This window comes from Leptopilina heterotoma, unplaced genomic scaffold (genome assembly GCF_015476425.1).
Source record: "Leptopilina heterotoma isolate Lh14 unplaced genomic scaffold, ASM1547642v1 Lhet_212, whole genome shotgun sequence".
Taxonomy (NCBI): Eukaryota; Metazoa; Arthropoda; class Insecta; order Hymenoptera; family Figitidae; genus Leptopilina; species Leptopilina heterotoma.
Genome location: NW_025110930.1, coordinates 1,236,946 through 1,261,890, shown reverse-complemented (window position 1 = coordinate 1,261,890; position 24,945 = coordinate 1,236,946). Strand labels below are relative to the sequence as shown.

The window sequence follows — 24,945 nt, the reverse complement described above, 5'->3', positions numbered from 1 at the left end:
AGTCACTAATTCAAATTAGTAAACATTTTACTAATTCAAATTTAGAGAGTGTTTATTATTTTTATTAAACACAAAATAATCGGAAGTAGATATCTCTATCTATCTTTTATTTATCAATAATACATTAATAAATTTGAATAAAAAATAAAGAGAAATAAAATAAACTAAAAAGCAGAATTTTATTATTTAAAATTAGAGATAATTCTCACTAATTTTAATTCCTGGACACGCCTTTAATAATTCAGATTCAGAGTTTTTTTAATTTGTGATGAAGGGAAAATAATTCACATACATATAGTTGATACATTTGTAAATTTATATTTAGTCTAGTATTGATTAAATTTGAAAAAAACTTGTACAATTAATAATTTTTGTTATACAAAATAAGGTTTAAGCCTTCGAATTCTTATTTTTTAAAAAAGTGAATAGATTTTTTCGATTTTCTTATTTATATTGAGAATTATTTTCTGGAGTAAATAGTAATAATCGTTATACTAAAAAAATATTTATTTTTACCCACAACCAGAGAAATTTTTTATTCAAACCCTAAATATAATTTATTTCAGTCAAAAGTATATTTCTCACAGAGCCTACAAAATTATTTATTTATTTTAAATACAAATTTTATTTGTGCTAAATTTATTTGTTTCAAATAAAATTTATTTAAAACAAATAAATAATTTCATAGGCTTTGAAATCAAATACATTTTTTTCTGGGTGGAGAAATGAAGTTTTTGTCGATTCAAAGAAATTATTTGCTTTCAATTGTTTCTTCGATTAAAATTTAATTTTTCTTTGATTCAGAAAAAATTTGATTAAAAAAAAAATTTATTTATTTAAAAGAAATTTTCCTTTTTAAATTAAAAAATTATTTCTTTACCTCTATATGTTAGTGATAAAATTTCTTTGATTTAGAAAACAGATTTCTTGGATTAAAAGAAAATTTGTTTAAATAATCAAATAAAAATTGTTTAAATGTACAGAATTTTCTTTGAATCAAAAATCCTCTTTTTGTTTAAAAGAAAAATTTTTTTATTTGAGTCAAACAAAACGAGTCTAAGAAACTGATTTTTATATTTATTATTTTTTTTGTTATATAATTAACTTTTGTTAATTATATAACAAAAAAATTTTTTTTTACATTTTTCTAGGTGTGTATCGAAAACCTTTTATTTAAATCAATTAATAAACAGTGTCTACATTAAATACAAAAATTATTGGTTCAAATAGAGTTTATATGTTTCAAATAAACATTAGTTATTTCAAGAAATTATTTACTTATTAATATTCAAGTCACTGACTACCATATTTGATTTAAATAATTTTTTTTCAGTCTATTCAAATAATTAATATTTAATAAATTCAATATTCTATTAAATATTTAATACAACCGAGTGATAAAATCAAATATTTATTTATAATTAATATTTGTATACTAAAAAAAAAATAATTATCCTCATAAACGAGTGGATATATTGAAAAAAATAAAAAATATTACTGAAGATTGTTAGAAAAAAAGCATCAAAATGGTGTGAAATTTTTCCACTTAACTCATTGATTATCGAATCTTTTTTACAAAATATTTTCCACAGTCCTCAAAGATTTTTTTTAAGAAGAATCGTTGAAGAAAATTGGGATGGGGAGGAATTCTGGTGACGCGGACCAGCAAGTAAATCGAAGTGAGCTTTACCCCATGGGGGGGTTTGTACGCCCCATCCGTCGAGGATCAATAGCAAGGCAGTGTGCTTCGCGCCGCGGAAAACACACGTTGCTCATCAGGTGTGTTAAGCATCCTCTTTGCAGCATCTACAGTGAAGATTTTTTTTTCTTCCAATATCTTGTAAAAGGTTTTTTTCTCTAAGAGAAATTACATTTTGTTGTTTTTCAAAAATTTTTAGATAATTATCCATTTTTAACTTGAATCGAAATAAACATTTTTAAATACAAAATACTCTTAGTTTATGCATTGCTCTTTACAATTCATTACATACTTTTATTTTTAAAACTATGATGTGTTTTTTGTAAATTAAAATTTGTCTAATAATTATTATACTATTTTTTTATATTTTTCCAAAATACAGTCTTTTCTTCAGAGATTTTTTTCATTGAGAACTGTTTTTGGATTCATCCAGAAAAAGGTTTTGAAAGGTTTTCCAATCGGTTTTTAAAAAAAAAATTTTGTTGTTGAATTAACTTTATTTACAGAATAAATTTATTATTAGGTTCTTTATTTATGTGGGTCAAGTTTACAATAGATGTAAAGAAAAATAATGATTGAAAGATATCGACAGACATATAGATACACTTATGGAAATAGAAGGAACAAGGGTGGAAAAACCGATCGATGCCTTTCTTTTTACTCCCAATTTTCGCTGTTGAAAAACACTTTTCAAACAGAGAATTTTTGTAATATAAAAATTTCGATTCTTTTCCTCTTTATTTTATTAATAAACTTCTTTTGTTTTTGTGATTTAACTCATCAGAAATGCAAGATGCAATGCAAAAAGAACTTTTTTAGAATAAATCTATTTTCCTCATCAACAATCAACTTCTAAAATCAATGTGCAATTTGAACTCGAGTTAAGAAGAGGTGTGTTTTTAACAAGCCAGTAAATTAAAAGGTATGTACTTAAAAATTTTTGTTATTTTATTTCAGCTTTTAGTGTACTGTAATTTTTATGTTTATAACTACTCCTGATCGTTTAAAAAGTTTGTGTTGTTTGCGGCTCTGAATTATTTACAATGTCGAAGCATTTGATATTAATGTTTTTAAATTTCTGAAAACTTTCTTAACTCTTTAAAATTGAATTTTCCTATAATTGAAGGCTTGAAAATTAATATAAATTAGTTTTTGTTATTTCATCTTTTGTTGAATTACGTATATCAAATTAGCGGAGATTGTTGAGATTTTCGATCTCACTGGGCCTTTATAATAGTTTTATTAATATAAATTGTCGGTTCCGGTCCTTATACTCCATCCAATATAGCAAGTACTTTCTGATTTTACTTATGTATTGCTTTAACAAAGTGCTTAAAATAGAAATTTGAAAAAAGGTTTGTTATTATTTTGAGAACAAAAATTATTTCTCTAAGAATCAGTTAAAAATTATAGTTTAACTTCCAATGAGCGACTGACTTTTTGCTTCTGAATCAGTTATTTTTAACCAAATGATCAGTAAAAAATAGAAATATTGCTACTTGAATTAGTGATTAACTTTTTGCTTTTAAATCAGGTTTTTTTTACTGATTCATGAGTATAGGAAAAATTTAGAGAGGAAAATTTTGAACAGGAAACATAACTTTAATAACAAAGACGAAAATTTATTTTAATTTTTTGATATTAAAGTATTCGAGAAACACAATGTGGTAATATGACATATGAGTGTAAATGTAATTATCCATTCAAGTTCATGACATCCTCATTAGGTCAAAATCTAGAGCTAATATCTCTCGAGACACTTTTCTAACAACTCTTCTTTCTCCTTTTCTTCTCATCCGTACACGTGAAAAGCTTGTTTAATATGCCCTATATTGTTGACCACGTTTAATATCAAATACTTTAATTCAAACAATATCCGGCCAATACTGACAGTTAATTTTCAGGTTTCAACCTTGATTTCACATATCATATTTCTTCTTTTCTCACTTCGTGTGTATATTAATAGACGAATTATACTCAAATTTCTGCGCTTTCTATGCGTGTACATTATATCCAGATAGCCCAGATAGATATAAATAGTTCCATTTTTTTTGTTATTGTGTCTATTTTTAATTTCGTATCATTCAGATGTATTTCCTTGATAAATAACAATATAGGTACAATGAATGACTGCGAGTACTACTCGACCTTTTATTATTATGAATATACCGTGATTGCTCAAAAGAAATAAATCATAAGACATTGTACAAAGAGTGCTCTGCTACTGCAGTTTTTCATTTTCTCCATTTTTACAGATTATTTTAAAAAAAGGAGAAAAAAATGTCAAGTGGAGTTGAAAGTAAAACCTTTTGAGTTAAGGATGAATATATTTACAAACAATCGCAGGATAAGAGCGCTAATTCAATACTACATTTTTTATATGAAAAAAATAATTTAAATTTTAAATGCCATTTGGAGAATGGAGATTTTAAATTTTCAATCACAAAATTGTTTGTTAATAAGAAATGATTTAATTAAAATAACCTAAAATCGAATTGTATTCATTTTTTATTTATCTGAAAATTTAATTTTAAATTACAATGGAATATTTATTTGTTAAATATAACAAACTAAATTGTTTGTCCTTTCAACTAAACGTTTTTTAAGTTTAAATTGATTTTTTAATTGTAAAACAAAAAATATAGAGTTGAACTTTTGTTTTGACTCTTGTTCAGATTATTTTTTAAAAACGGTCGAAGCAGAAAATTGATTTTCGTTTTTCCTGATTTTCAGAATGAATTTTGTTTACAAGTGCAACATAGAAATCGTTAACAGAAATTTCTCTCTGTGTATAGGAAAAGGAAACATCTGCCTACTGTAAAACTACTTATCAATAACAGATATAACACTCACTTAAACACTATTTGCATAATATTCTCTTTATCCACTTCTCATGTTTAAATCTTTTAATTTTTATTGATAAAAATTGTTACTATTTTAAAGACAAAAACCGCTGCCAAGTTGTACATTTTTTTAATTTTGGTGTTCATTTCATGAACACTTTGCTTCCTCATAGAAATAATAATAATTGAAATATAAGAATTACTTTTTAGGAAAGGGTTAAAAATCATTAAATCTTGGTCCAAAAAATGTGTTTTTATATATTCTATAAGATGGTAATAATAGTTTAATAATTACACATAAGTTAATAAACAAAAATGTTGAAAAAATGATATTTTCCACAATTCTTGATTTTTCAAATACCAATAATTTCATAATTTCTGCCCGAATCAGGTTCAAAAATAGGTCAATCGAAGCGTTTTTTAATGCTCTTCAAGTTGGTAATAATTTTTTGAAGTTACTTTTACATAATTTAAAAAAATTTTTATAAAAGTCTTATTTTTCAAAATTTTAGATTTTTAAAAGTTTAATATCTCCGGTTAATATGGACGAAAAATGTTCAATTAGGGCTAAAAAGATGCGTCTGAAAAAACTCTACAAAATAAATAAAAAACAAAACTAAACTTTTACATTTTTTAACAAAATTTTTAAAAAAGTCTTATTTACCAAAATTTTTGATTTTTAAAAGTTTAATATCTCCGGTTAATATGAACGAAAAATGTTCAATTAGGGCTCAAAAGATGCGTGTGAAAAAACTCTACAAAACTAAAGAAAAACATTTATAAGTGTCCTAACATTTTTTTAAGTTATGTCCAAAAAACGTTTTTTTACAAAATGAAAAATGCAAAAAAAAAATAGTTAAACTTCATGAATCGGGCTGAAAATACTCTCATTTTATGTCCCCCAGGGAGACCTACAATTTAAAAAAAAATTGAGGCCTTTAGCTCTTTCTCGTTCTGAGATATTGAGGCAAATGTAATGTTAGTACACACATACACACACACACACACATCGGGACAAATTTTTAAAATCCGTTTTTTGGACTTCGGAGGTCAAAATACGTCGAAATTTTTTTTTATTTATTTAGAACATTTATACGGGAAGTTCCTGTGCATATATAATAAAGTACTAAAGTATTAGGCATAATAAAAAAAAATTTATAAATATGTCAAAAAATAACGATCCAAAATTTTGCTAATACAAAGCTTCCTTTATGAGGAAGCAAAATAGTAAAATTTACTAAAATAAGAATCGCTTAATAAAGTCTAATAATTTAAATATAAATCCGAGATACAAAAATACATATTATTTTATTTTATGCACTTTTACATCTTGTCAACAAGAAACTGAAATATTACAGGTAAATAAATAGAATTACAATAGATAAATAAACTAATTTAAAAATTTACAATTCTTAAATTCCTCAAAAGATAATTATTTACTTGTAATAAGATTAGCTTTATAGCTATTTATTATTTACGAATTATGATAATTACGATTAATCAAGATTAATGTCGTAGGCCAAGGTCGGTTGATTGGCATATAAATATATATTATATATATATACAAATTTGACTCCATATATTAATCGACAAAGCTCTTTAAAAAATATATATCATCCCAGTCACATGAGGAATTTTTTTTTTTTTTGATAATAAAATACATATTCTTTGATAAATCCACTATCTAACTTTGTCTGGAAACTATCTACTCTTATCACTTTACAATATTTTTATCGTGACAAATTTTAATAAAAAAAAAGTAATAGAAAACAAATAGATTTGTTTGACAAAAATTTTTCAGAGTTGGAGAATGAAAAATTCTCGGAGAAATAGACTTTGAACTTGAAATTTTCACAATCATACAACAACGAGTCTTTTAATTCAAATAATAATATTTTTAACTGTAATTATTTAATTACAAACATTTGTAACTTTGTCTAATGGTTTAAAGTTTCAGCTTTTAAACGTTTTGATAATCTTGATAATTTTGAAGTTATTGTATCATTGAAAGAAATAGGATTCTTCCTTATAAAGGGTAATTGATCCCACGTGTAAAACATTAAATTATAGCTGAAAAAATAAATTAACGAGAGGATATTTTCGAAAATATTTATTAAATTATCGCGTGATGGTGAAAAAAAAAATTGTTTTATTAAATTGAAATATGAAATTGAATTTAATGGTTGATATTACGTTAATGCTTCGATTATTCCCTTAGAGTTGATGAATTTTCCCAATTTTGAAAATTGATCAAGAAGTGAAAGGTTTGGTTATTCTGTAATAATTTAGAAAGTTAGAAATTAGAATAATTTCAATAGAAAAAAGTATTTTACCTTTCGGTAAATAAAGAGAGTAAAAGTAAAGAGTAAACTAAAGAGTATGTAACATGTAATCATTTTGAGTTGTCTGAATAGAATAGTGAGATAAGCAGAGTTTAAAGGGATGGATATAATCATTTTGTCATCACACTTCTTTCTTAAAAAACATTTTATAATTTCATGTGGACAAATATCTGTATTTATAATTACATATATAAGCCAAGTCAGTATTAACCGGTTTGAAGCGGAGAATACTATCTGGTTCAATATTCTTTCAGGTAAAAGATCGCATTCACAATCCTCTGGAGGTATTCCTTAAGTCTTTAATATACACCGGGTTTAATAAAAGTGCGCAAATACATATATTTAATAGCTACATAAATAACTTAAGTCGAGCAGATATCACTTTATATTGAAGTTTTCAGTAATAAAGCTTTAATGCTTTATAGGTACTGGACGGTTTCCTGGAACTGATGATATTTTATTGATGGAATCTTATAAAGTTAAATAAAAATCAATTCAGATGCGCGTGTATACTGCGACAAAAAATCAATTTTAACGAACTCTTCGGTTCTTTTATTAAACTTTTTCATTACTCGAAAAAAATTCATTTTCTCTCTCATTGTGCATATGCACAATTAATTTTTTTCCAGAGGAAGGTTTTATTTGTATCAAATACAATTTTTGATGATTTTTTCCAGTAGTTTTAATGAAATTTGATTTCCCTGACCAATTCTACGCGGTCATTGATAATTTAGTTTTAAAGATTATGTCCAAATTTTAAATTAGTCGGTACTGATAATTGTCTGCAAGTCTCTTCGACCGTTAAAATTTAAAGAAAGATAATTTAATTATCTTTCCTTAATTTAAGTAAAAATCCAATTTCTTCAATATCAATAAATACAATAGTTAATTGCACAGAACATTAGAATATACGCGAAAAGTAAAACATAAAATGACCAAGTTATTAGACGAGTAATATATGTCTTAATTAATCTTTAGGGCAAACAAAAGGTCATCTACGTCATTCGTTTAATGTTTATTAGATATCAACATTAACACCGAAAAAATATATTGTTTCAATCGTTAGTTTTTCCTGAAAACGCGTATTTATACAAAATTTGAGTGAAATAGTAAAAAAATGGTAAAAAAATGGTAAAAAAAATGGTAAAAAGCGGTGAAAAGTTATAGAACAAAATTTCAACTCTATTATTTACTTCTCGAAGTATAAACATTCAAATGAATCTAGTTATGTGTCATTATCACCATTGATGTATAATGAATCATCTGGCAATATCATACGAATAATTAATTAAAAAACAATGTCAGATTAACCCAGTGATATCTAGTATTGACTTGATGAAACAGATAGTTTGTTGAAAAACAGTATTTAATTGTTAAAAATGTTAACATAAATTAAAGGTTTTATGTAATTGTGCCCGAAGTAATAATTACAATCAGGTATGCAGGGGGTACTTTCTAACTAAGGTTTTGTTAAATTTTGAATTGACCGAAATATGTTGATAATTATTTTATCAAATGACCGGACGCTAGCACGCTTGCCACTCGCTTCACCGGCGAAGTAATAGTTTGTTAACAACTGCGTTAACGCACAGTTGTGCGTTTGAAGGAATGTGCTCTTTGCGTGAAGATCGACATGAGTGTTACTGTTGACAGAAATTTTTTTTTTCGACAATTATCTCACGAATTGGATATAATTTTTAATTCTATCATTGATTAGAGTACGATGGATGATTTACTTCTCAAGTATGTATTTAATTATTCGTTTTAGATAAAATTAATAATGACTCGCGTGATCTGTGTTTACTGTTTACAAATAAAAAAACTCGAAATAATACTTGCTTTTTGACCAAAAAATATCACTGTTTTTAAAGTTTATTTAATTGATTCATAGCTATCATATAAAATGGTAAACAAGAGAAAAAATGTTTAATAAAATGAATGTTTCTATATTGTGTGTATTCCATAAAAAGAGGGTGACATGATATTTCTCGATTCTTTCATAACAGTGCGGAGGTGTTTTAATTGATTTGTGAACAATTTACTTGTTTTCAGTTAGAATTTACGAATATTTGTGCAGTTTTATAAAATAAATTTCTACCTGGGGAAAAATTGAAATACATGGATTTTTATTGATAGAATTATTTTGTTCGAGTATAAAAAAAAGTTTTGATGAAATTAGAAATTTTCTAAGTCTGTAGTACAATATTCTATATTTGTCAAGTGAAATAGAATAAATTTTCTAATATGTAGATTAAATAATTCTTGAAAATCATTTTCAGTGCTTTCTTTTTAATATCCTGTATTAATATTCATGAGAGGCTTTTATCTCCCAATAATTCTTTAATGTCGATTGTCGATGAATCGAAGTCATTTTCATAATTATTATTTTTATGTCAGTTTTGTACACACGTATGTGTACTGTACTGCTTGACGTAATCATGTGTATCACTTGTTTCTTGCCTTAAATAATAAACAAAGACTTGTGTTAATTTTTTATAATATTAATTTCTTATAATATAACAAATTTGTCACTTTATCAAAATATTTTAGATTAAAAATAGAAGTTACTGAAAACCTTTATGGGATTTTTACGAGAATATGATGCAAGGTCCGATATTAGTTGTTTTTAATTATACATACAAGAGCTCTGAAAAAACTTTAATCAATCTACTTTTTTTCTTGTAACTTCTTACTTTTCCAATTTCAAAATCTTGAAAGGAGAAATTTTTTATCGGTTTGCATGTTTGCAATAGCTTGGGAAAAGTTTACAAGACGAAGAAATGCCTAAAAAGAAATGTTTTTTTTTTTTTTTTTTTGAGACTAAGTTTAGATTTTCTTTCGAGAAAAGAAAGTTGACTCCAATAATCTGAATTCATTCATTTAATTGAATCTCTGGGACAATCTAATTGAATTAGCTCCGCATTTTCCTCCTTTCTGGGAGTGAAAATTCGTTTAAAGAATTAGAGAAGCTGGACATGAAACAAATTAACTTAATTTAGCTGAAAAATTGATGTACAAGGTCCCACATATTTCCGTCCTTAACTTTGTGAATGTACGACGACTTCCGACAAATAAACAATTACGTTTACTATACTATACTGTCACTCTCCCTTTCCAACGCCTGATAGGTAAATGGGCTGCTATAAAGCTGTTTGTAGAGGAGTAGATAATTATTGCTGCAACTGTAATTAATCACTTAACTGTTCGTTTGAAGTTTTGGAGTGATGCAAAATTTTGCTACTATCTATAGAGCCAATAACATAAACAACTTTTCAAACTGAAGAAAAATTAAGTGTGGATAAATATTCTTTATTTATGGAAAAATGGTCTATATCTATATGGAGAAATCTATTCTATATCTATGGAAAAATTTATCTATTTATAGATATATTCCCTACTTGAATCCATTTGTAAATAAAGTGAAATATTTTAGAGAAATTTGAAGCAATATTTACAATTTTAGAAAGAGTCATTACAATTTGTTCTGTCGTTTAGAATCAATTTACAGCTGTTTGGTTGTTTACTCAACTGATTCTGAATACTTAGGGAAATAAATTAAAACTCGAGTAAAATGCTTTTAAAATGATATTCTCGCCTAAAAACAAATAAGTCATTTTTTTCATGTAGAATTAATTTTTTCTTTACATAAGAATTTTTTTTCTTTCTATTATAAGAATACCTCAATTTTTATTCATTGATGAGAGTAAAAATTCAGATCTTTTATTGCTAATTATAAATGTTATACAAAGATTGAGTGCACACTTGCGAAGCACATTTTTAAATCTTCATCAATAGAGGTAAAAAAAATGTCGTAATTGATTATTTTTTGATTCGCTTCTAAAAGTAGCATTATTGTATCACTTTTTTTATTACATAAATAGTTTATATCATTTATCATTTCAGAAAATTGGTTATTAAAAACTACTTAGATTTAATTACACTTGCAGTATAGGTATTTCCTGCAAGAAGAAATATTCGCCAACAAAGTTATTGCTTCTTATGAGATTTTAATAACTTCTTTACTTTGAGACTAAAATCTAACATAAATAAACAATCATTCGGAATTTTTTATGTCTCTAATATGTTAAACATATGTAATATTGTCATTGACTTAAATTACAATTTAACAACACTTACGAACAGGTTAACACTACGACATGAAATATGCAATGATTCCTGACAGTCTCTGTAATTTATTACTTTATATGACTTGAATTTTAATTTATGTAAATGAAAACTTTTGAATGTACTTTTTAAAAGTAATTCGTATTTATCTATAATGAAATATCTCATCTGATAGTTAACATATTGTGTTAAATTTTATTTTGCTTACAAAAGCTTTATATAAACATTTAAACAATCTAGTTCGCCACTTTTGAAATAAGTAAAAGATAATTAGTATATTGATCATTTAATCACCATGCGTGTACGCGAACGTTTTGCTGTATTTGCAATTGTTTACAAATGTTTCAAAGAAATGCTTTTAAAAACCATTTCCTGTAAAATTTTTAATCATTTAATATTAACATATACTACAGCGTTATTAGCGTTAACATGTAAAAATATGCTATTTACACCTTGAATGCATTAAGCACATTTCCTTTTCATAAGAGGAAAACCACATGCATTTAGAAGCAGTTTTCTTCTGACATCGACGAAAATAACATATTAGGAGAAAAATTCCTATTCAATTTTTATTCTAATACATGTAGAATAAAATATTAAATTTAATAAGTAAACAAACTAATGATAAATTGATAATTAAAATAATGGCTACTGTTTCTAGTGGTATAATTGTGAGAAATTTTATTTTTCAGACCCTGGATGCATCCGGGAATTGGTGGAACGAGCGACCGAGTGGGCGCTTCAGGTGATGATGAAGCACCGAAAGATCCTGGTGCTCGAGTCATTCAACATTCATACACGGAGAAATATACCGAGAAAGAATATGAAGGTGAAACTAAAATTATTTTTAACTTTTAATGAGTTTCTCTGTCACTGAAATTTCTAAAAAAAAGTTGATGAATCAGGTATTTCAGTCATTTATCCCTTTTTTATTGTCTCACCACTGAAGAAATAAAGAAATCTCACAGGCTGGGGAAAAGAAATTTATCGATCCGAAAATTCTAAAAATTCTCGAGATATTTTTATAGTGATATTTCCAATCATCATTATATCTCAAAGTCTGAATTTCAGTTCATTTAATGAACTAAAGTTCATAGTTTGAATCATCGATATAGTTTGAATATCGAAAAAACTTTGATCGAGAATTTGACTTTCAATTGTAGAACTGTCGACAACTGTTGCGTTAAATGCCAAGTTTAAATCGCACGCTTTACATTTTAGATGAACTTGTCTCCCTTTCTGGACGAGTTACTAAACTCAGCTTTGGCTCTCGACTAGTGATGTAGCAATTGCTCATTTAAAATTTTTCCATTGCGAGCAATTTCATTTCAACTATTTTAAAACATTCATGTATATATGTTGTAATTAAGTCTACTTTAGTTCAAACTTAAAAAAAAGATGCTACTTGGCATGAAAATAAGTTACTGTTTTTTCAGTGAAGTGATTTTCTTATCATTCTTCAGAGATAACGGAGATAATACATAAAATAATATAAGATACTTACAACATGACATATTTATATATGTATTTACTTATTTAGTAAGTGAAATAAATATAAAATTAGTTAGGAGAATTTTTAAAATCAACTGTAGTTAATATGGTTGCTGATAAAGCAACGGTTTTATTTACAGTGTGCATCAAGAAGAATTTAAAATGAAGTTTGAAATTAAAATAAAAAATTTCACTTACCTCGTAGAAATGTAAATTCAGATTTATAAAGATTTTATTTTCACCCTTGCAGCAGTAGTGGTTGTGTATAGTGAGAAGTGGGTTTCTTTGTGTCCTCACTGCGAAGATGTTTTCTTTTGCGAAATTGCGTCTTACCTAGAAACATATTAAAATGTCTGTCAATTTCTTTTTGTAATAAGAAAGAAAATTGTTTTAACAAGCGTTATTGGCATCCTAAAAAAATTATTCTTCAATTTAAAAGAAATCCTAATTTTAATATGTATATTTTCCTCTTACAACCAGAAGAAAGGTACATCTGACTCTGATTGTGAACCTAATAGATTTTTTATTTGTTTAAAATAATTTTTATTTATTTAAAAAAAATTTAAATTTTAAAAGATATTTGCATAATAAGTTTGGATCAGACATTTATGAGAAATATTTTTGAACCGTTTTACTAAAAATAGTTGACTTTATTAAACAGAAAAGTATGTTTGTAAAGAAAATTGAAACGTTAGCTATAATTATTAGCCGATGTTTATAATGTTTTGTTTTTGTTTCGCTTGATGATCATAAGTACAATAAATTTGACTTATAGGTCAGCCAAGAAATGGCTTCAGTTTGCATAAAGAATTCAAGTGCTTCAAAAATCGTTATTTCCTCGGATTTATCGTCTCATTTTCGATACAGAAACTTAACATTGATTACTGAGAATCGAGGTTAGCTCACTGGATCATAGATGCGGCCCTTGAACATCGCCATTGAAGTCCAAGTGCATCTGCAATCCACTTAAACGTTGACTTACTTTACTTCGTGACGAACTTCGTTTGCGCATGTATTTCATCTCTTTTTAAATCATTAATTGATTATTCATTAATATCTTACTTGAGAGAGCAAATTATTCAAATTCAATCAAGTTGTTCAGTTTCTGTTTTCATTTTCGAAAATTTTATTCCTTAATTTTAAAGCAACATATTGTTAATTTAATTTTTTAATATACAATTGAATTTAATCAAGTTTCTTTTGTTGAAAAAAGGATTTTTTAAAATTGTTTTCGTTTTAAACCTTTTTTCAGGTCATCGGGCACACACAGTTTATGTGGGTGTGCATTTGCCTGGCGAACGAAGACACCGCCGGCATCATAAACACCATCACTCCCGGCCATCGAATGAAACAAATAAAGAAGAAGTTGATAGCGAAAGACCTAGTAAATACAAAATATTTCACTTTTTTGTCAAATTGTGTTAGTTTTCACTTGACATTTTATTCAATTATTATTTTATTATTTTTCCTATTTTTAGCTACACCACCGGCTCAAAGAGTACAATTCATTCTTGGGGAGGAAGTTGGAGATGACGCTCATGAATCTCATCCCTTATTTTCTGAAATGGAAGAACTCATCAAGGATGGCGATGAAATGGAATGGAAGGAAACTGCTAGGTATTCTTTTTTATCCCCTCCAGGAAAATTTATGGATAGAATAAATTAATTAAATTGAAAAAAACAACTTAAATATAAATATAGTTTCGTTTTTAAAAATGTTGCGAACTTCAACTTTATAGATATCTAAAAATAGCGAATATCTTGTGAAATTTTCCGATAGACTGGATTTGATTATATCATTATAAAAATTGCATTCCTTATAATCTGCTTCAGATGGATCAAATTTGAAGAGGATGTTGAAGAAGGAGGGAATAGATGGTCCAAACCTCACGTAGCTACTCTTTCTTTACATTCTCTTTTCGAGTTGAGAAGTCTTTTATTAAATGGAACTGTCATGTTGGACATGGAGGCAAGTAATTTGGAGCAAATTACAGATCTTGTACTGGATAACATGATCAATAAAGGAGCTTTGCCATTTGAAATTCGAGATAAGGTGAGTTGTAGTAATTTTCATGTTCAATTTCCCTTCAATTTAAATGCAATTGAGATTGAATTATTCTCCAATATGAATATTTACCAAGAGTCAAATGGCAATTTATTGACTGCACTATAGACAATTCGGTGGTTTTAGAACAAAAATATAATAGAAAATATGTAAAATTTGGATCCTCTCAATTAAATATTAAATGAAATAAAAAACATTGTATGACATTGACAATCAAGTTAACATTGAAACATTTCGTGAAATTGAATTCATTTCGCTCGTAACTTGAATATTTGAAGAATCGGATGCACATTAAAATTTTGTTTTTATCACCAGACGTCTTTAAAATAACTTTTTTGCGCGACCCATATGTGTTTTGTTCTTTTTATGTTTTAGGTCAGAGAAGCTCTTTTAGTTCGACATCGGCATCAACATGAAAGAAAGACCAACATGTCAAGGCTTCCTATTATTAAATCATTAGCAGAAATGCGGAATCATTCATCGTCGAAAAGTAAGTTTTTGTTTTTTGTTTATACTCATTACAAAAGATAACAAACGCTTCCAACAGTCAAAATATTTCTCTTGTAACAGGAACTTCATATCATGAATAATGGATTTTTTTGCAGTATACTTAATTTCATTTTAATTTATTATTTTTTGAATCCATTAATTTTTATTATGTTTTCAATTATACATTCTGTTGTTATGTTAATTAGTTTGCAATTTTGTTTTTAATTTTCCTTTTTTTATTTCATATTTACTTTTATATTTAGTTTTATATTTTATATTTACTTTTATAATTTTATACTTTTTTTACATTATAATTTAAGACCGTCAAATAAGAGATGACGGCGTTAAATTAAAACAATGTGCCCATATTGAATCTATAAAGCAATAAATCACCAATTTCAGATTTTAACTGCTCTTGTGGTATATTTACACAAGATTTACAGGATCGTCATGACACAGGTGATGTTTATTCACCAAGCGTATCACGCAGCAGCAGTTGCCCCGCTTCGAATGCAACAAAAGATGCTAAAGATCTTAAAGGACCATATTTATTGGTTCCAGGTATAATTAAGCCAGTTGCTAAACTGCCGTATTAATATGTTGCATTGTCCATCCGAGTGAAAATTAACTCATTTTCTTTCAAATTACTAACAGAAAATAATTAGAACACATAAAATTTATTAAAATTACCTATAAAATTAATTTTATGTCTTTTTTTTGTAAACTGCTCGAAATTAGAAGAGTAATTACTAATTAGTGGAAAATTGTTTTTAAATTATCATAATATAAGTATAAATTTTAAAAATTTTATGTATTCTAAACAATTATGTTAAATTGTTTGGTCGTTATCTTTTTTGCTATCATTAATGTTGCCATAACATTTATATATTCCATTAAAAAAGCTAATTTTTCTAAATGATTTTATAAAAGCGGGAAAATAAAATTTGATTATTAATGTAATTGGAAAGGCGGATTTAAAAAAGTTTGCGCCTAATTTATTTAGTGTAGAGCTTGACAAATTTAATCGCTACCAGCAATGATAAGCAGTGTCATCTATATTTGTACATTTCATGCTTAACGGTTTTCATTTTATTTAAAGAGCGTAATAATTTATCATAAAAAAACATCTATTAACAAAAACATATTTTAATAGAATATTGTTGTATTTAACAATGTCATTTAAACATTACAAAGTAATTTATAGACGTAAAGACCTTTTTTGTTTTTCGACTTTCTGATTTGACCAATTTTTTGAAAATTGAGAAAATGAGAGAAAATTGAAAAATATCTTTAACATCTGAAAATTACTAGCATAAGTTGTCGTAAAATTGGTGTGTTTTATTAAAAGTTTTCCTCAAATGAAAATTCAATGTTCATTGGAAAAAATTAGCCCGCACTGTCGAGAGAATTCCAACACTGTTTGTAAATGGCGATTTTTGAAAAATAATAATTGTCAATTAGATGAGAGCTTGAATAATTCTGAAAGTTCCGTGCTTTGTAGTGGAGGAGTCAAACTCTGCACCAGCCTTTTCCGGCGCTACAGCGGCGGGTCTCTGCGCTACTACTCGCTTTCTAATTCCGGGTAACTTCAATAAATCAGTGTTTGACATTTTTAATGTTTTATCATTTTCTTTATAAAATTAGAATTTTGCTAAAATTTTAAAGCCTACAGATAAAATTTCTATTAGAAAAATTTCCATTATCTAGCATATATATTTTTATTTATAGAATTAAATTTATTTAATTAAATTTATTATAATTTATATGCATTTAGAATTATATGCATTTATGACACTGAATTATTGGTTTATGAAAACAACATGAGCATGTGGTGACATAAAATATTCTCAGGAATGAATCCTTAATGCTTTGCTTGTTAAGAATTTTTTTTTTCCGCATACTGTTAATTATCTGGACTGCATGTAAATAATAGATAGTGTTAAATGGTTTTGGAGTTTTTATAAAATCTAAAGCAGTAGGCAATAAGCTAGAAATATTTCAGGTCAAGAGCCAAGCAACAACGGAATGGATAGAAGCCCTAGCAGTATCTCCATCAGCAGGAATCATAGTTCCTCTGGATTAGAAAATGGAAAGGTACTGTTTTCTTTTTGTTAATTTTTGTTTATAATGTTTGTTGAAAATTAGTGATTTATACTGTTTTCACTCTTTTAGGGAAATACTCATTTTATGCGTAAAATACCACCAGGAGCTGAGGCCAGCAATATTCTAGTGGGAGAAGTCGACTTCCTGGACAAAACCTTGTCTGCTTTTATAAGACTTAGTCAAGCTTTCATATTGGGAGATTTAACCGAAGTTCCTGTCCCAACAAGATTCATTTTTGTTCTTCTTGGACCAACTGTAAGAAAACATTTTTCTTTACTATAATACAAAATTAGAAGTGATATTTGATCAATTATTCCAAGCTTCGATTTTTTAGCCAAAGTTTTTAGAGATATTTTCCATTTTTTCCAGGGCGGTATCTCTAATTTCCACGAGATAGGAAGAGCCATGGCAACTTTGATGTCCGATGAAGTTTTCCACGACGTTGCTTACAAAGCAAAAAACAGAAATCATTTATTGGCAGGAGTAGATGAATTTTTAGACGCCGTGACCGTTTTACCACCTGGCGAATGGGATCCAACTATTCGAATAGAGCCCCCTGCGGCAATTCCGGTAAGAATTTGACATTTTCTTTCTGTTTTATAAATGTACGATGTCAACAACCTCCTTTCGCAAAGTCCAAATAATTTCAAGATTCTGACTTCTCATATCATGCGTTTGTTTCGATATATTTGTGTCTATCAGAATGAGAAACTTGCTTCAGTTGATACAGACAGATGTACATTTAAATGTATAAACTGTGTTTGCATGCAATTATCATTCAGCTTCACGTTATAAAACAGTTATCACACATAGGATACAAGAAAAAGACCAAAGGAAGAGAAGCCAAAAGAAGAAGTGGACGAGGAGGCTGACGAGCAAAAATTGAGAGAAGAGTCCGGTTTGTCGAGAACTGGCCGACTGTTTGGAGGATTAATTAATGACGTGAAAAGAAAAACGCCTTTTTACTTTTCCGACTTCAAAGACGCGTTGGCCCTGCAATGCGTAGCATCATTCATATTTCTCTATTTCGCATGTCTAGCACCTATAATCACTTTTGGTGGTCTTCTCAGTGAAGCTACTGACAAACACATGGCTGCTATGGAATCTCTTGTAGCCGGCTTTGTATGTGGCATTGGTTATGGTTTTTTTTCTGGTCAACCTTTAACAATTTTGGGATCAACTGGTCCAGTTCTGGTATTCGAACAAATTGTCTTCAAATTCTGCAAGTAGGTTTCACAATCATTTTTTGCCCTTGCCAAAAAATATGAACATCTTTTAATGAAATTTGTCATTTATCAATTTCTAGAGAGTATGCTTGGAATTACATGTCCTTCCGATTTTGGATTGGCACGTGGATTAGTGTAATTTTAGTTATTCTTGTTGCACTCGATGCCAGCGCTTTTGTCTGTTACATTACTCGATTTACCGAAGAAAATTTTGCTACTTTGATAGCTTTTATTTTTATCTTTAAAGTGAGTATTACAAAAATACGTAATTCCAATTTCATGCAAGGCCGAATTATCAAAGGCCATTTATTATAATGTTTGATAATAATTATTGATTTTGTTTTTGTATCCCAGGCAGTTGAGAACGTACTTTCGATAAACAAAAATAATCCATTAAATAGGCACGGTAGCGATGGACTACTCAACTATAATTGTTCTTGTAAATCGCCAGATAATTACTTTCCATCTAGTTATGACAATATGAACTGGACATCAATGGATAAAATTGCTTGCAAGGTAGTTTGTAGAACGATACATATATCAAAGTTTTGAAACATACATCTTGTAGTATTAGATATTGTAGTAGTAAATGTTTGGTATGCTTCACCTTTAACAATCTAAGAAGTATTTAATTATTTTTTAGACCAACAATGGTACAATGATAGGTGATCACTGCAATTATGTACCCGATGTGTTCCTTATGTCAATTATTCTCTTCGTGGGGACATTTTTGATGTCCGTTGAGCTCAAGGATTTTAAGAACGCTCTATTTTTTCCATCTAAAGTAAGTTTTCATCTAAACTTTTTTTCTATATATAAACTAAAATAAAATTTACTTTTTGACAGTATATATGGTGTGACAAAAATCTATGTTTTGTTTTAGGTAAGACAAATTGTGAGCGATTTTGCCGTAATTATTGCAATCTTTTCAATGTCGGCGTTAGATTACTATGTAGGAATTACTACACCAAAATTGGAAGTTCCTAACGAGTTTAAACCAACATTACATGACAGAGGATGGATTATATGGCCTTTCCAGGACAATCCTTGGTGGAGTGCACTTATAGCAGGTCTTCCAGCCATGTTGGGTACTATTTTAATTTTCATGGATCAACAAATTACGGCTGTAATTGTTAACCGAAAGGAAAACAAACTCAAGGTAACTATTTATTTTTCTCTTTAGTCAATCTTCTATTTCTTAGAATACCTTTTATCTAATTGGGATAAATCTGTTTATTATTTATCAGAAAGGTTGTGGGTATCATTTGGATCTGTTCATACTGGCCATTCTGATCCAAATCTGCACAGTGATGGGTTTGCCGTGGTTCGTTGCAGCAACAGTCCTTTCTATTAATCATGTCAATTCGCTGAAACTGGAATCAGAGTGTGCAGCGCCAGGAGAGAAGCCACAATTCCTAGGTGTCAGAGAGCAGAGGGTTACTCACATCCTGATATTTTTGATGATTGGCCTATCTGTTCTTCTAACTCCACTGTTAAGGAAAATTCCAATGCCAGTGTTATTTGGAGTTTTTCTCTACATGGGTGTTTCGTCTCTGAAAGGTCTTCAGTTCTTCGACAGAATACTCATAATCTTCATGCCCGTTAAATATCAGCCAGATCACATGTTCCTTCGACAGGTTGGTATTGGTCGAAAAATGGAAACAAAATTAAAAACTTTATTTGATTGATATAAAATGATGTGCTTTTAAAAATAATATTTTTTCAGGTTCCGTTGAAAAGAGTACACATGTTCACATTCATTCAACTAGCATGCCTCATATGTCTGTGGTTAATTAAATCCTTTCACAGCACATCGATTCTGTTTCCATTAATGGTAAGTAAATGCGTGCTATTAAATTCCATTGATTCAACCCAGTTTTATTCTCTTGAATATTATTTGTTCGGTAGCTCGTAGTGATGATTGGGATTAGAAAAGCATTGGACATAATGTTCACCCAGCGAGAGTTGAAAATTTTGGACGACATAATGCCCGAGAACTCGAAGAAACAACACGAGGACGATCTCTGCCACCTGGAAAGCGGAGAGGTTAGCACGGCAATTAAAATATTAAGGGCAATATCGTGTCGTAAATAGCATTCAGCAAGTGATCATAGGGTTCCTTGTCCTGTGGTCACAATAGCCCTTTGCGATAAAACCACTTTGTATGAAGGACATGCCTGATCTATGAGTTTAAGTTATTAATTTACACATAAGACAACAGTAATATTAGATTTCCAAGACAAACCAAATTTTTTTTCTCAATAACAAAAAAAGACGTCGATTATTATTATCGAACGTCGAAAGCCTCAATATTTTACAAGTCCTGTTAGATTGTTAATTAGCCAATAACTTAAGAGTTAGGTAATTGTGTATACTTGACTCGATAAAAGTATACAAAAACAATAATCAGTATTAGAATAATTATAAATATTGTCGATTTCAATGTAAATCAGGTGAAAGTAGATATTTGTAATTGAAAAACAAAACGGCGCTATGTTAATTGTAATTCACATTTATCTCATAAATATTTCGATTGATTTTTTAGACGCTATTGAAATTTACCAATAATTTTTATTAATCGGAATACTTGTGAGAAATAGTCAAATTGTACAAGTTCGGAAACATTTAAATAACAAAGGCTGAAAGGTGTTTTTTTAAAAAGCAAACACTCCTTTTATACTCTTGTACTTTTTGAAAAATTTATTAGCAAATTTTTTGCAAAGTTAAAATTTGTCAATTTGTGTACGAAACACTGTCAAAACTGCGATTGGTTAGTAGATTGCATATCAATGTGTTATATATAGCACACGACACAACCTGCCTACATGTAAATACACTATTATGCCACTAACAATATTTTTTCATGTTACTTCCTTCAAAATATTATCATTTAAGCACCTTTCCTTTCGTCTCGGTGTAATATTCTTCTATAAGCTTTTGAACACTCGCTTTGAATAAAATCACCCAATTGGATATAAATTCGAGATGTGGAGTCTTAATCAAGTTATAAAGGTACAAAAACAGTTCAGTCTGGCTTTTATGCCTCTTAGAAAAGTGTATATCAGCTTTTTTTTCATTGTGCTTCGTTTTGGAAAATTTTATTTCCTGACACTATTTATCCAGTACAATGCATGGCCTTCTATATAAAATTCATTTTTATTTTTATAAAATTAATTTCATTTCTTTCTGTCGTTTAATTGCTTATAGGATCTGAATGAAAATCTCGACTTCGATTCATCGGGAGATAACAAGACTGGAATCTGGCAACAAATTAACGAGAAGCAACCAAAAATTATAAAGTATGTTTTTCGCTGTTTTAAATCAATACAGAAAATTGTGAGGTATTGAAATAAAATGCAATACTCGTATTTTAATGGAATAATTGGGATGGATTAAATTAAGAGTGCTGTGTGTTATTTTAATATCTCCCAATTTTATGTGAATTGACTAGTCGTTTATTTATCAAAATTGAAAAGGGGCTTCTTCTAAATTAAAGATGTTTAGGAATGAAAAAGTAGAGAACATTTTTTAAATAGTATATTTTTTGGGAATGCAGCATTAGTAAGCAGAAGAAACAGCAGCCGAAAGAAGTTGTAGGTGACTGTGGAATTTCAATTAAGGTAACACACGTTTAATCAAATCACACTACGCAATAGAAGAAGTGATTGAACTCAATTGAAGTAATACTAATCATCTAATTCATTAAAAGAAAAACCGTGCAAAGAAATTAATTCTCGTTATAGGCATTCAATGTTGTGTTTCATATTCCTTCTTTGCAAAAGTTACTTAAAATTGTTATTTTCTCTTAGGTTGATTTAATTCGATCTAAAGAAACAAGTCCATTTAAAGCAAATGGTAACACAGCGGCTGAGACTTCCGTATGAGCAAAAAAAATTTTGTTTTAACTAAGAATAAGAAATATCCTTCCAATATTGAGTTTAAGAAGACTAACATAAAAAGCCTAAAAGAACACGGAAATTTGTACAAAAGAAATAGACAAAATTTAGTAGATGGTGGAAAGTTTGCAAAGTAAACAAGCAGAAAATTTTCTTCAGCAAATTCATAATTTAAAACAACTTCGGCCTTATATATTTTCTTCTTAATTACCTACTTTTCATGCGCTAATTACAAAACTGATTTTAAACTATTATTTACTAAAAAATTTTCAATAACTTTGCGTAGAATATTTTCTGCATGTATGTTATTGTTATAATCGTCTATGGAGCAAACTTTCCGTACTATCCGAAAACGGGAGGGGTGGGGGCGGGGGGTTGTGATCAAATAAATATTAAGCTATTCTTAAATCTCAAGATTTTAATTTTAACAAAATAAGTGCGGATAAGTTTAAAAAGTTAATAATAATATTCTAATTACTACTTATTTTATTATTTTCTTAAGTAGAATTCGAATTTTTAAAACATTTTACAAATAATGACAAGCATTTGTCAGTATAATATATACTAAACGGAATATGTTTAAAAAAAAGTCATTAAGATTTTAAGATCTTTTTAAAAGACGACTTTGTCCCATAATCGATAGTGATTTTTGTAATGTTGTTGACTAGTTTTGACATTAACGATAAAGAGGAAAGTATGTTATCTGTGAAACAATTTTTACCAGTGGAACCTTGAAGGGAGATGAATTAACGTGCAATAATATTATAATGACCTAATTAAATTTAAGAAAAAGTGATAGTCCAGTATGTTTGTAGGACATTTAAACAAATTAATAAGGTACGAATGGATTATTATAAGTATTTATCAATTAAAACTCAATGCGTGTAAATCGATTTGAGGGGAGACACTATATTAAATTCATTTTTCCATAATTGAATTTTTAATCATTTCTTTTTTTTATTTAAAATCTATCTCTTAGATCTTGTTAGATTTTCAAATACTTTCTATAAAAATAGAGAATATTATGTATTGTCAAAAATACAGATAATTAAATTATTTATAAAAAGATAAAATTCTTTTCTTATGAAAAGTTTCAGAATGTCGCGTCTTATATTAATAATTTGTATTTTTTTCTTTTTTATACATAAAAATAAATGAATCGACAAAAGTAAAATTTGTTTTTTCGCAAAAGATACAACCAATTTTGAAAAATGGTTCTTCTTGTAAATTCACGTACATTTTTGTTCTGAATTACATATTTCTAATTTGTTCAGAATTACGACTAGTTTTTGTAAACTAAATTTTTTATTAAGAAGCAGTTATCACCTGAATATTAAATTTCATATTTAGATAATAAATACATTAATTTTGTTATCTTTTCTATTTTTATTTCAAGATTGAAAAATCATAAAAGCATAAAAGAATTGTCATTTTTCACTTTATTTTTCTCGAAAGAACGTTTCTGGTATTTGGGACTTATTTGGAATTCTAAGCGATTTTTTGGGTATAAGACCTCATAACTGTAAAATGTTTAAAATTTAATCAGGAATACGCCCATGTAAGATAAATTCATTAGTGTGAAAATAGCAAATCTTCTCACGAGGACGTATGTACATACAAATGATTCTTTAAAAAGTATATACAATTTTAAAAATACATTAAATTAATATAATAAATCACGATAAATATTCGAGTATCATTTTGATCTGTGCACGCAGTTGAAATTAATATAACAAATTCTATATCTAAGAGAAAAGCACAAGAGGTAAAATTTTGTCTAAAATATTCTCAGCGAGATTAAATTAAAATTTTTTAAAATCTGGTGCCTTACATCATTATCAATAAAAAAGTGACATAATGGGAATTTACTGACTCATGCAATTATGAAAGCTATTTGAAAATATTTTATATTTTCACGATAATATATAGTAAATCTATATGAAGACTCTTTTTAACAACAAACAATGTCCTGTGCTACTCTTGAATATAAGAAATTCGAATTATAATAAATACTTTGCAGATTTCAATTTCAACTGCTTTTGTTATTATCAAACAATCTAAAATGGTAAGAATGGTAAGCACAAGTTTTAATATTGGGAGTGATCAATATCATATGAAAAAGAAAATCTTTATTTAAGAACAGTCTTAAATTCAGCACTGCCTGCTAACGTGTAGAATCCCTTCTTAAAATAAGACTTTCTTTTTACTGCACCGGAAAACAGTATTCTTATTTTAAGCGGATTTTTCTTATTTTTATGTCCTCAAAAGATGTCTTCTTATTTTAACGTTTAAACATTTTTTTCATATATAAAACTGAGGTTTAAAAATGTTTAGAATGTCATTATTTTAGCTGTTGCATAAATTCAGTTGAATAAAATTGTTTAATTCTTTTAAAAAAATTATAATAGTGCTAAATTTTTACTATGAAAATGGTTAATAATTATTAGAGAGTTAGTAGAGAATCACCAAAATACAGAGGAAATGCTCTCCTGTAAATTTTTAATTCAAGTAGGTTTAAAATATAAGAGGAATTTATAAGAAGAATTTTCCTCTTAAAAAGTGAATCATTTTTTTCCAGTGCGTGATTATTGAAAAGAAAATATTATTTCATTATTAAGTTTTGATTTCGAAAGTTTATGTATTATAAGTTTTTTCATTTATATCCT

The 24,945-nt window shown here is 27.8% G+C and overlaps 1 protein-coding gene across 7 annotated transcripts; it reads left to right on the top strand.

The window, feature by feature from the left end:
- Positions 1-1,745: 1,745 nt before the first annotated feature.
- On the top strand, positions 1,746-22,653 carry LOC122501621 (sodium bicarbonate cotransporter 3). Of its 7 annotated transcripts, none has more exons than XM_043611227.1 (22): positions 1,746-1,840; positions 2,484-2,621; positions 11,702-11,838; positions 13,753-13,884; positions 13,979-14,117; positions 14,334-14,553; positions 14,941-15,055; positions 15,457-15,615; positions 17,057-17,148; positions 17,227-17,412; positions 17,527-17,727; positions 17,971-18,383; positions 18,464-18,629; positions 18,738-18,899; positions 19,027-19,167; positions 19,267-19,542; positions 19,631-20,020; positions 20,110-20,217; positions 20,292-20,429; positions 21,591-21,682; positions 21,940-22,003; positions 22,193-22,653. In XM_043611227.1, exons 3-22 carry the CDS (start codon positions 11,709-11,711, stop codon positions 22,265-22,267), a joined length of 3,399 nt encoding a protein of 1,132 aa, XP_043467162.1. In that variant the 5' UTR covers positions 1,746-1,840; positions 2,484-2,621; positions 11,702-11,708; the 3' UTR covers positions 22,268-22,653. The 7 variants fall into 7 exon arrangements, with proteins under 7 accessions (XP_043467162.1, XP_043467163.1, XP_043467164.1 ...); XM_043611228.1 differs by having other exon boundaries at positions 1,746-1,847; XM_043611229.1 differs by having other exon boundaries at positions 1,830-1,847; positions 2,519-2,621.
- The last annotated feature ends 2,292 nt before the right edge of the window (positions 22,654-24,945 follow it).